The sequence below is a fragment of the Rhincodon typus genome, chromosome 8 (assembly GCF_021869965.1).
Source record: "Rhincodon typus isolate 14 chromosome 8, sRhiTyp1.1, whole genome shotgun sequence".
Taxonomy (NCBI): Eukaryota; Metazoa; Chordata; class Chondrichthyes; order Orectolobiformes; family Rhincodontidae; genus Rhincodon; species Rhincodon typus.
Window position 1 is genome coordinate 6,346,478 of NC_063339.1, and position 13,648 is coordinate 6,360,125.

The window sequence follows — 13,648 nt, forward strand, 5'->3', positions numbered from 1 at the left end:
ATACTAAGGAAGGGGGTGGCGGACAGAGGGGAATGGGGTGCAGACACATGGGAAGATGGATACTAAGGAAGGGGGTGGCGGACAGAGGGGAAGGGGGTGCCGACACATGGGAAGGGGATGTTGGATACTTGTGTAAGGGGTGGTGAGTATACTGGACAAGTCATAGATGTGCGAGTTGGATGATATTGTACCGGTGAAGAGACCATGCACTCAGATGAAGAGGAAATAAAAGAAAATTCATTTTTATGAATGTTTTACAGAATTATCATTGATGTTATTTTGCCAATTCAGTATTCATTCTCTTTACCTGTACAGGCAGGTTCAAAGGTAACTTGTTGCAATACTTAGTATTCACCTGGGCCTCCTGGGAATGGTTCCACAGTTAATGTCTGTTCTTGGGCATGTGTAATCATTGGGCTGAGGTTGTGGGGGACCTCAGGAGTGTTTCTATATTTGTTTATGATTCCCAGGTTTGGGACTGTACATTTGTCACTGGGAGCATATCACAGAGCTTGGTGTGTGTGGGTGTCGTAAGGAGTGGATCGAGGTGTTTGCTGGGGATCACTAGGAGTGTGGCTGTAACAACTGGTAATCCCCAAAATTTTGGATTAGCATTTATGACAATGTCAGTATTTTAGGAGGATGCAGAAGGGAAATATCTACACAGAAAAGTTTGAAAACTACTGACATATATGATGTTCTGATGTGCATAACAGCTTCAGTGACTAATGGTATCACCAAATATGATCTCAGGGGCAGGCCCTCTGGCTTGAGAGACAACATATAGCAATTCTGCTCAGAGGGGAAGGGAGATTGGGTCAGAACAAGTGCTTCCAATTTCAACTAGAAATGGAAGAGGCATCCTTTGACAGCATAGTACTACTCACCAGAAAACACCCAGGAAAGAGAGCCTGCAGTGTGATTATAGGCAATGATTGACAACAGACACAGGACCAGTGATTATCCCAGACTCCACATGCTGAAAACTATCAGGTACTTCTTTTGTTGAAAAGCATTCAACTTCTATAGTCCAATATAAATAAGGATTTATCCATTTAATAGCGCAGTTACTATGTACTGGAATAATATAACTGAGATAATTAATCTGTGTAGGATTTTGTTCCTTTAAAATACACTAATCTAGTGATTCATCTATCACTGGTCGATCCTTTCCACTACATGGTCCCACAGTTTTAACGCAATATAGAGTTCAAAGGTGAAACAACAGTATTCAAACACTGGAAATTAAGTCCAATGTAGGAAGCATTCTATGTTTAAAGCTCAGAGATTTAGAGTTACACCAGTTACTAGTCACCTCTTATTGAATAAAATCCAAATATATAAATATAACACACTTACATTGCCTTACATAAATATATATGATTCAGATATAAAGATTGACAACATTCTTAATTGCATTTCACCGTGCAAATCTTGAAAGAGACAGTAAATCTGTAACAATTGGGTGAAAGATATGAAGTAGGGTGAATCTTACAGCAAAGAGGGAACCTCAATACAAACGCTTCAGAAGGGAGAGGACTGCAGATTATTTAAATCGAGCAGCTGTTACTTTAAATTTACTTTAAAAAGCATTTTCTTAGAGATTGTCTATGGGAGGTAGCTGCTAGGAAACTGACGGTTTATTCATCCTGACATCAAATCAAAACATACTGCACCATCAGCTTGGACACAGTATGGGTTCAACCACAGGCTATTTGCCCTGATAGTTTTCATTCATTCATTTGTCCCAATTGAATGTTATCATCTTGGAGGTTTGGAAAGGGCTGTTAATGGCACTGTTACCTTACTTTTGGACAAATCTTAAATGTGGATCCCAAGATCTGAGAGAATTGAGATATATGCAGAAATGAGCAGGGTCAAGGACCGACTCTTGAGATGAGGTTGTTTCAGGCTCTAAGTCTCTCAGCTATGCAGGGAGTGTGGACAGAAGTTCCCCAATTATGTTCAGTGTGCAAATATTCTTCACCTGGTTAAACAGCCTATTCCTTGCAGAGAATCTCTACTGCATCACTGTGCTTTGTTACCTTAACCAGGCCCTGGCTGAGATTCAGTGCCAAAGTTAGAGAGCAAACTTTGGGATGCTCTTAAACACCTACATGATGATAAGCCTATAACTCCAGGAGCTGGAGGCCTGTCTCCATGCTGACAGAGCTGGTTGCGAGACCGGGAAAAGGAAGAGGTAGATGATAAAGTAAAGCTCCGACAGAATACAGGGAGGGTGGCATTGCGGCATACAAGCAGGAAGGGTCTCATGCTTGTATCTGATTTCCCCAGAGGTTTGGGGCAGTTGGGGAAAGAAATCAAAAATAAACCAATGACTCAACGCTGTAATTGTGCAGAGAGAATCATCAAGCGAAGATGGGGCCACATACTCAGGTGCAATAATCCCTTGGACCATGGACTGGTCAAACACCCTTCCAGCAACCTGATGAGGGAACTCCAGCTGAGGTACCAAACGGCATGCTGAACCTATTACCTGTGCTGGAGCTCAGTGGTTGAAATCTGGAACAAAATAAAAAGGACAAGGATTGCTTGAGGCAGGGGTGGGTTAAAGATCAAATACATTTACTCCTGGAATGCCTTGACCCACAGTAAAGCATGTCTGTAAAATAACAGCAGAGAGTTGAAAGGACTGGGAAGGGACTCTGTAGGGCTTTCCTCTCCCAGCTGGAAACCTGCATCCCTCCTCGAGACGGATACCCCCACTGGAAGCAGACACTTTGGCTCAGAGTATCCTGGGGATAATGGTGAAGGGGACAATAGGGCTGCTGGCTTCCAGCTCCAGCGCAGTGAGGAAACATTCAGTCGCAGCATCGTCATCACCTTGGGCCTGCAGTACCTCCCCCAGGTTGTTCCATACTTCGTGGGCGGTGGAATTGACCTGCACAGCATCACGGAGGATCTTCTCAGCCAGGCTGTATCGGCCCAGCTGCTGAAGGACCAACCCCTGCAACAGGAAGAGACAGGGAGATGTTTAACTGGTAAGCGTCTTTTCCAAGGAGAGGAAAGTACCGTTGGACTTAATTTTTAACCATTAGGTAATACTGACTGACTCAGAAGAAAATGTCATCACTCATAGAATGATACAGTGAAGACTCAAATTTCTATACTGCCCTTAACAACTGGATCTACAGCAATCTATGTGATTTGCAACCAGTGAAGCGGTTTTTCATGTTTACTCACTGTTGTAATACAGGGAAATGCTACAGTCAATCTGTGCATGGCATGCCACCACAACAGAGATGAGACAATGACCAGATAATCTGCTGATTGAGGGGCAAATATTAACAAGGCTATGGGAGAAAGCTCCTTGTTCTTCTGTCAAATAACATCTTAGTATTTCTTGGAACCAACTCAGAGGGTAGACAGGCCTTAATTTAATATCCTGTTCTAAAAGTGGTACCTCTGAGAGTGTAGTACTCCAACAGTGCTCACATGGGAGAATTAGCCTGATATGAATGCACAATCCTCTGAGTAGTCAGCACCACTGCTGAGGTGCAGGTGATGCCATTCTGAAGAAGACCATTCAGCCCATTGTGCCGGACTGTCTCTTTGAAAGAGCTAATGAATGAATCCACTCATCCATGTTCACCTATCAAAATGTTGATCAAAATGGAAAAGAGAATAAACTATACAAAACAAAAAAAGCTGCAAGAGCTCTTACAAATATATAAAAGAGAGTAGCTAGAGTGAACACCAGTCCTTTAGAAGTAGAAACAGGAGAAATTATCCTTGGGAATGTGACAGAGCATCAAACGGATATTTGGTGTCACTCTTCATAGTAGAGGACAGTAATTTAGGAGCCAAGAATGATGAAAATAAGTTAATATCACTAATGAAAAAGCACTCGAGAAATTCAAGGGACATTCTTGATAAATCTTCAGGATGTAGGCCAACGGGTCCCATTGTTCTAGAAGATATGGCTGTACAGGTAGTCCTCGTATAATGCAATAATTGTGTTCTTGTGTGACCTTGTGCTATTAAAAAATCGTGTTATAGGGAGATCACTATACCTTTACAGCATAAAATTCGTATTATCCAAACAGTGTCCACTATTCATCATTCGCGTTACAGCCAATTTGCATTAACAAAACACATGTTATAGCAGAACTACCTGCACTGACAGTGGAAATACTGGCATTGGTTTTCCTCGATTCTGGAATGGTGCTAGAGGATTTGAGATTCACAATTATAACACTTTTATTTAAGAAATGTGAAAGGACGAAAATGGGAAGGTACACACCAGATAACCTCTCATCAGTCATTTGGAAAGTGATGGAAACTATTGTTAAGGAAGTGTTAACAATCTGCTTCAAAAAGCATAACATGATCAAAGTCAATACGGTTTTATGAAGTGGAAATCCAGTTTGATAAATTTACTGGAGTTCTTTTTAGACGTAACTAGATAAAGGGGGACCAGTAGATGCCATTTTCTTGAATTTTCAAAAAAGCATTTGATGAAGTGACACACAAAAGGTTAATATTAAAAACAAGAATACCAAGTTTGGAGTGAAATTTAGAATTGATAAAGGATTGGTTAATGATGGGAGGGAAAGGACAGCAATAACTGGGGCATTTTCAAGTGGGCCGTGACTTGCAGAGTGCTGCAAGGATCAATGTTGGGGCCTCAGCTAGTTACAATCTAATATCGATGACTTATACACAGAGTCGGAGCAATATATATGTTAGGTGATGAAACAAAACTAGATAGGAATGCAAGCTGTGAGGAGGACATAGGCAGGTTACTAAGATATAAGACAGAATACTGAGGGCAGTAAGATGGCAGATGGAGTAGAATGTGGACAAGTATTAAGTTATTTCACTTTGGTCTTAAGAGTAAAAAAGCAGGATAGTATTTTTTAAAAGGTACTGATCCTCGGTTAACTCCCCTATTTAAAGGTCGTCATCCTGAAAATGTCTTCTTTATCCCAACCCTCTTTTTTTTATTAGTTAGCCAACCCTTCAGCTATGCTAATATACAACACCCAAACCATAGGCTGGAAAAGCTCAGCAGGTCTGGCAGCATCTGTGAAGGAAAAAACAGAGTTAACGTTCCTCAGAACTGAGGGTCACCAGACCCGAAACACTAACTCTGTTTTTTCCTCCACAGATGCTGCCAGACCTACTGAGCCTCTCCAGCAACTTTGTTTTTGTTTCTGTTTCTGATTTACAGCATCTGCAGTTTTACCCAAACCAGAGGGTTTTATCTTATTAAGTTGCCTTATGTTTGGTACCTTACCAAATGCCTTTTGGTAATTCAATACACTACTTCTATTGGCTCTCCTTTATTTATCCTGCTTGTTATTTCCTCAAAGAGCTCAAATTTGTCAGGCATGAAGGGCAGCCACAAACATACTGAATGTCAGAACAGATTCAATGGGCTATATAATCTCTTGTTCCTATTTCTTATGTTATTACATTCCTCATCTGCCTGCCAACTTTCCTTTTCAACAATATAGGGTGGCACAGTGGCTCAGTGGTTAGCACTGCTGCCTCACAGCACCAGGTACGTGGGTTCAATTCCACCCTTGGGCGACTGTCTATGTGGAGTTTGCACATTCTTCCCCTGTCTGCGTGGGTTTCCTCTGGGTGCTCTGGTTTCCTCCCACAGTCCAAAGATGAGCAGCTTTGGTGGATTGGTCATGCTAAATTGCCGATAGTGTTCAGGGATGTGTAGATGGGATGGGTCTGGGTGGGATGCTCTGAGGGTTGGTGTGGACTTGTTGGGCCAAAGGGCCTGTTTCCACACTGTAGGGATTCTATGATCATATCCAATTCCGTTTTGAAAATTACAGGACCAGTTACATCAGCCATGAACTGTGCTTTGTTTGTGAAGTGAATGAAAAATACATTTCCCATTTGGTAGTCAGATTTATAGAGGAATACAATGGGCTCCTTTTCACTTTGCAACTGGAAAACAATAACTTAGAATATGAAGGTCCCAAGGGATAGCAACACTCTGACCTCCTGTCCCGTGGGGTAACCTTTAGCAACATAAACACCTTTGGTAGTTAAGAATGTGGGTCAGAGCGTTCCCTCACATGTGGCTGCAGTGATTCTTCTCTGATGTGATGAGAGGTGTTTCCTTTCCAGATGCAGTCTGGAAAATTGTTATTATATGACTAACAGCTTCAAAAACAATTGGTAACACTTATTTTAAAAAAAAACATACCTAGTGGAAGATCTGGCAGAACTTAATATGATTGACCTTATTTGCTTTGAAGATGTTGCCAGTGTCTGTTGCTATTCCACATGCAATTTACAGCACAGAAAGAGGTCAGTATTGAAGCTCCAAGAGAACCCACCTCACACCCCATATCATCTAAACCTACTGCTATTCTGTTCTATTCCGTTCTTTCTCACATGTTTTCATAACTTCTCCTTGAATGCATTTATGCTATTTACTTCAACTATTCCCAGTGGTAGCAAGTTCCACATTCTAACCACACTCTGGGTGAAAACGTTCCCTTCAATTCACTGCTGGATTTATAAGTGTTCTTATATTTATAACCTTTGGTTTGGATTCCCTTATAAGTGAAAACACTATCTTTATACTTTTGTACACTATTGAATCCTATTGTAATTTTAAAGCTCTCTATTAGGTTGTTCTTCGGCTTTTCTTTTTAAGAGAATAAAATCCAGTTCATTACTCAACTTGATTGTTAATACAATTTCTATGGTGTCATAGTGATAGATAGGTTCAATCTCACAGCCCATTGCACACTGGCGTGTTGCTCTTCCTTCCACCTCAATTCACTCTGGCAAAAACAGAAATAGCTGGAGAAACTCGGGAGGTCTGGCAATATCTATAGAGAGAAAGCAGAGGCATTGTGGCAAATTTCTATCCCATTTAATGCCAACAGTGCCACCTTCTTCCACACTGCCGCTGTTGCCCTCCACTTATCCTCCTTGCATAATCACCATTCTGAACATCTGCTGCTGTACCCTCTCACTACTTGCCTCTCCAATTCACGTGGGTATATCACACAACTGCACCTACTCTGGGAAATGGAGGTATGTTGTCGCTGTGTGCAATATAAATTCAAGGTCAGAAGTCCCCACTCTCAGCGCCAAGGTGAATTTCATCACTGCTGATTGTCAGATAGGACAGGGAAGCAGCAGTAATGCTGGGAGTATTCCTTGTCATTGTCAAACAATTAGTTGAGATGCTTCAATTTGTTTTGAAAAGTCAAGAATGGCTACTTGTGAATTAACAGAGGGAGGAGAACCCCACATTATGCGATTAGAACCACACGTTCAACCCAAATCAGTGTAGTTAACAGGAGGAAGGCTGGATACCCATGGGATACAAAACTCAAAATAACAATAACTTCCATTTATAGTGTCTTTAACAGCATGAGACTGTCCCAAGATCCTTCATTCCAATGTGAGGCAAACAGACGAACAGATAAAACTATACCTTTGACAGGGTAGAGTGCGGAGGAGGAACCTGATTGAAAACTTTGTTCAAGAGATGAGTTTTAAGAGGAATGGGGTGGACGGAGGACAATGGTAGATGGTGAGGTCGTGGTGGCCCTAGTACCTGGAAATGGGAATGCTCAAGAAATTGGAGCAAGAAGAACAGGGAGTTCACGCATAAACAGAGGCTGCAGAGTTGGGAAAGGGCCAAGTTTATGAAGTGGCTTAAAAAGTGAGAAATTCAAATTCAAAATGTTGAGGGACCAACATGAAAATATCCAAAATACACAACATTCAAAGATTTTAAGCCTGAAAATGATGATTAAAAGTGTAGATAACAGTTTAATTAAAATATCACCTCAACAATTTGGGCAATATAGCAGATACACAAGTTAAAATGCTTTGTCTACATTGTATATTGGTAGTCTAACACATTTCATTTTATCTCCCTTTCCCAATGTAAAATATTTTATTTACATTTCTACCTTTCAGATGCTCCTCATTTCACTCCTAACTGATAACAGCGCACATGAAGAGTTATGTGAGAGTTGCCAGGATCCTTTATAACCCACCCACGCCGAGTAAGCACCTCTCCTTAAACGTGCAGAGAGATCTGCAGTCGCGTTGCTAGGATGCAATCCGTTGCATGGCAACAGCTTAAATCACCATCCAATTGTTTAAAATCACCATTTGGTTACAGCAGTTTAAAGAGATGGTTCAAGTGTGATAGGGTACTTTCAGTAAAAACTGGAAAAAGCTCAGGCATGGAGCCAGTGGGAGGGTGATTATCAGAGGTATGTCGGGGGAGACTGTCCAACCAGATTTCAGTTACTCAGGTTCGACAGCGTCTGAAACACAAATTTAGAAAACAGGAGCACGAGTAGGCCATTCGGACCTTCCCAGGCTACTCTGCCATTCAACATGATCATGATTGAAAATGTATACCTACGGATATGACTGTCATCCAGGTGTTTAAAATCAGCAATTTCCGGGATGGCAGGAAACTGACCCTATTTGCTGAAGCTAAGGTTGCCCATTCAGGCTGAATACATTACTGAGGGTTGTATGGCCTGAGATTCCTGCCTCCAGCTAGCCTTGCTCCTGACACCTTCGCCTGCCTGGAATGCTAACCCCCACCATGTTGTACCTTCCTATACTCAATTCAAGAGCAAAGTGATTCTTCAGCAGCTGAATAGATACTCAATCCAACAGGATTTTCTCATCATCTTCAATATTTAGTCACAGTTGAAGAGAAGCATTTAAAGAAAATGAGAAATACATTCTTCTATTGCCATATAAAGTAAACAAATGTAAATAAATGTGAAGTCATACATTTTGGTAGGAGTAATAGTAAAAAGGATTATTACTTAAATGGTAAAAAGTTGCAGCATGCTGCTATGCAGAGGGACCTGGGTGTCCTTGTGCATGAATCACAGAAGGTAGGTCTGCAGGTACAACAAGTAATTAGGAAGGCAAATGGAATTTTGTCCTTCATTGCTAAAGGGATTGAAATTAAAAGCAGAGAGGTTATGTTGCAGCTGTACAAGGTGCTGGTGAGGCCACACCTGGAGTACTGTGTGCAGTTTTGGTCTCCTTACTTGAGAAAGGATGTATTGGCACTCGAGGGGTTGCAAAGGAGGTTCACTAGGTTGATTCCGGAGTTGAGGGGGTTGGTTTATGAGGAGAGACTGAGTAGATTGGGATTATATTCATTGGAATTCAGAAGATTGAGGGGGGGATCTTATAGAAACATATAAAATTATGAAGGGAATAGATAAGATAGAAGTAGAGAGGATGATTCCACTGGCAGGTGAAGCTAGGACAAGAGGGCATAGCCTCAAGATTAGAGGGAGCAGATTTAGGACTGAATTGAGAAGGAATTTCTTCACCCAGAGGGTTGTTAATCTATGGAATTCCTTGCCCAGTGAAGTAGTTGATGCTACTTCAGTAAACGCTTTTAAAAAAAAGGTAGATTTTTTTTGAACAATAAAGGAATTAAGGGTAAGTGGATCTGAGTCCACGAAAAGATCAGCCATGATCTTATTGAATGGCGGAGCAGGCTCGAAGGGCCAGACAGCCTACTTCTGCTCCTAGTTCTTATGTTCTTATATCAATTTAGCCCTGGATGGCTCACCCAGTGTTCCAGAGATTCAGCCTTTAATTCTTGGAGACTCCAGGACAATACTAACTGGTTGATAACCACCACTGGAACCCTCTCCTTTCCTATCTTCTATGGACTAAAATGGGGGAGAATTCACATGCAGCACTTATTGAAAATTGTTCCCTCTCCTCTAACTATTTAAAACACCTAGGTAATGATTTTTATGGCTTACCCAGCACAGAGGTGGTCATCCTGTCCCTGTATCCGTGCCAGTTTTCTGAAGGAGCTACCTAATTAGTCTCACTCTCCTGCAAACGATTTCCTTTTCGAGCATACCTTCAATTCCATTTTGAAATTATTGAATTTGCTTCCAACCCCCTTTCAGCAATGCAATCTAGATTATAACTGCACTGAGCTAAAGTTATAATTCATTTCTCCCCTAATTGTAGAGTCATAGAGATATACAGCACGGAAACAGATCCTTCGGTCCAACTCGTCCACGCCAACCAGATATCCTAAATTAATCTAGTCCCATTTGCTAGCATTTGGCCCATATCCCTCTAAACCCTTCCTATTCATATATCCATCAATATGCCTTTTAAATATTGTAATTGTACCAGCCTCCACCACTTCATCTGGCAGCTCATTCCATACATGCACCACTCTCTGTGTGAAAAAGTTACCCCTTAGGTCCCTTTCAAATCTTTTCCCTCTCATCTTAGACTTGTGCTCTCTAGTTTTGGACTCCCAACCCTGGGGAAAAGACCTTGTCTATTTACCCTATCCATGCCCCTCATGATGAACCTCTATAAGGTCACTCCTCAGCCTCTGATGCTCCAGGGAAACTATTCAGACTCCCCCCATTGCTCCAACCCTGGCAACATCCTTGTAAATCTTTTCTGAACCCTTCCTAGTTTCATAACATCCTTCCAATAGCAGGGAGACCAGAATTACATGAAATAGTCCAAAAATGGCCAAAACAATCTACTGTACAGCCGCAGCATGACCTCCCAACTCCTGTACTCAATGCACTGACCATAAAGGCAAGCATACCAAACACCTCTTCATTATCCCATCTACCTGTGACTCAACTTTCAAGGAACTGTGAACCTGAACTCCAAGGTGTCTTTGTTCAGCAACATTCCATAGGACCTTACTATTAAGTGTATGAGTCCTGCCCTGATTTGCCTTTCCAAAATGCAGCACATCACATTTATCCAAATTAAACTCCATCTGCCACTCCTTGGTCAATTGGCCCATCTGATCAAGATCCCTCTTTTGACAATTAGCTTAAATCTTCTCCCTTGATTACTCATTCTCTTGTCAATGAAAACAGCTTCTCCTTACCTAGTTGTGCAAACTCATTCAAGATTTTCAACAGCTCTATTAAACATCCCTTTATACATTACTGGCCTAAAAAGAACAATTCTAGCTTCTTTCTATTCTCTCCAGATAAAGGAAATTTCACACCTCCAGTCACACTCTGCTCTGTAGTCTCTCCGTGGTATGACCGATGAAACATTCAACACATATTGTTCCAAAAAAAGCAGAACATACTGCAAATAGTGAGTAGGTCAGGTAGCATCTGAAGATAGAAACGTCCGAGGTGGGGAGTTTGGTGGCAGTGGGGAAGTAGAGTTTTTTTTTTAAACAGCACTCCCTAACTATTGATACAAAAACTATACTGTGTGCCACCTCCCACCCGTTCTCAGGTCAGGCTGCACTGAATCAGCTCTTGAACCACCCTAATGTCATGGTCCCTGTGCATTCACCAGAACTGCTGCAGTGTATAGACCTCTCCCCTCCTGTTCAATAGTCTTACTGGACAATTCTGCAGCTCAGCCTTAAAATGGTGGGTCTGTGGAAATAAAATATCAGAACACTTTTGTTTTTGAAAAAAACCCACTATAAGCTACTGGTGCCAAAATTAACAGCAGCTTAACCAATTCATTTGACACAAAAACAAAGTTGCTGGAAAAGCTCAGCAGGTCTGGCAGCATCTGTGAAGGAAAAAACAGAGTTAACGTTTCGGGTCCGGTGTCCCTTCCTCATTTAACGTTGATTAACCACTTTGGTGGATATCGTGGCGCATCTGTCTGCTTTACCTTTTAACAGCTCCTTTGTTTGGGGAGTCAGTGACAAAGGGGGTCAATTGAAAGAAATTGAGATAGAGATAAGGAGGAAACTGTTTATGCAAAAGGGTTGGCATGGACTATGTGCCTTCTATGAGAAATTTGTATAAGTGTTTGATGTCGAGCAGGGCGATGGGGAAAATAGCAGGGGAGGAGGAATTATTATGCATCGTTCTGAAACCAAGATCACTAAAAAGTGATCATGTAGCCACTGGCAAATTGCAGTTCATTGATTCTTTCAATAAGTAAACTGGTTATTGCATTTCTTACAATAGTGACATTCTAAAAAAACTCAGTCTGATCTGGGAAGTGGGTTGGAGGGATGTTGGGCAGGTGCGGGAGAAGAGGATGATACACAGTACAGTTTTTGTATTGACAGAGGGTGTCCTCTGCTCACCTCCCCCGCCTGTCCTCTCTCCCCCCCCATCACCAGACTGTTCAATCCATTAAATGATAGGCCATCTCATTAACTCAATGTCCAGGCAAGGGGTAGGAGAGGAGGAGGGAGCAGTTCAAAGAACATTTAGTCCCATGATGTCTAAACACCATGGCAGCCACACAATCAGCACGACCTATCTTATGAGGTTTTTGTTTTATGTGAGAAGATACCTGGAAAGTGAGGTGATGCAAAAATCTGCAATTAAACTGCACTTGCTGTGCTGATGGAATGTTGGCCTTTATCTCAAGGGAACATGATTACAAAGGGGAGGAAATGATGCATCACTTATACAGAACCTTGGTCAGACCCCATTTGGAGTACTGTGTTCAATTCTAAGCACTGCACCTCAGGAAGGATATATTGATGTTGGTGTGGGAATGTGTGCAGATTTATCAGAATAACATTTAAAAACTGCTTAGACTCAGGGTGCATTTTCTTGAGTATAGAGGTTGAGGCAGCAGCCTGATGAGGTGTTAACAGGTTTCAATAGGGCGAATACAGTGAGGCAAATTTCTTGAAGGAGGGGTGTTGGGCAAGGACAAGGGAATTTACATTTAAAATTACAGCCAGGTCACACTGGAGTGAAAACAGGAAAAAGCTTTCTACACACAAAAAATCTCTTTATCAAAAAACTGTGGATGCAGGATTAATTGCAATTTTTGAGACAGGGTGTGATAATTCTTGTTGTTTACAGACTATAGACATTTAAACAGAAGTGGGTTCTCTGTCCCTTGAACCTTTAAACTGACTAATGTACTGGGAAAGGTTTATATGTTTTCTGGGATGGCAGGACTGATATATGAACAGGGACTGGATTGGCTAGGACTATATTCACTGGAGTCCAAAAGAATGCGGGGCTATTTCACTCAAACCCATAAAATTCTAACAGGGCTAGACACAGTAAATGCAGGAATGGTGTTCCCAATCATTGGAGAGTGCAGAACTAAGCTCAAAGTCTAAGGATACGGGATTGGCTAATTAGGACTGAAACCGAGGAATTTCTTCACTCAGTGTGTGGTGAGCCTGTGAAATTTCCTCCCACAGAAACCAGGTGAGGCCAAGACATTAGAGATAGTAGGAACTGCAGATGCTGGAGAATCCGAGACAACAAGGTGCAGGGCTGGATGAACACAGCAGGCCAAGCAGCATCATAGGAGCAGAGAGGCTGACGTTTCGGGCCTAGACCCTTCATCAGAAAGTTTTCAAGATGATAAATAAAGTTAGGGCTAAAGGGATCATAGAGTATGGGGTCAAAAGCAGGAACAAGAGACTGAGTTGCATGATCAGCCATAATCATACTGAATGGCAGAACAGGCTCGAAGGGCTGAATGGCCTACTCTTCTTCCTATTTTCTATATTTCAGCTGAAGAGCTTTGTTCTTTCACACAGTTAGGTGAAGAGGCAGGGAGATAAAAGATAAACAACAGAACTGACTACCACTGGTTTTAAATCCCAAAAGAACTGTGGACACTGTAAATCAGAATTAACGTTTTAGGTCGAGTGACACTTCCTCAGAACCGAGTTGTGATTGATCTG

At 41.7% G+C, this 13,648-nt stretch overlaps 1 protein-coding gene across 1 annotated transcript in view; it reads right to left on the reverse strand.

Moving 5' to 3' along the window:
• The window catches only part of ttc7b (tetratricopeptide repeat domain 7B), a 301,097-nt gene that overhangs the window by 1,602 nt on the left and 285,847 nt on the right, over positions 1-13,648 (reverse strand). The window contains exon 17 of the mRNA XM_048599973.1: positions 1-2,968. This exon is cut by the window's left edge and continues 1,602 nt beyond it. Within this exon, the coding sequence (XP_048455930.1) occupies positions 2,747-2,968 (222 nt within the window). The 3' untranslated portion in view covers positions 1-2,746. The remainder of the gene's footprint in view (positions 2,969-13,648) is intronic.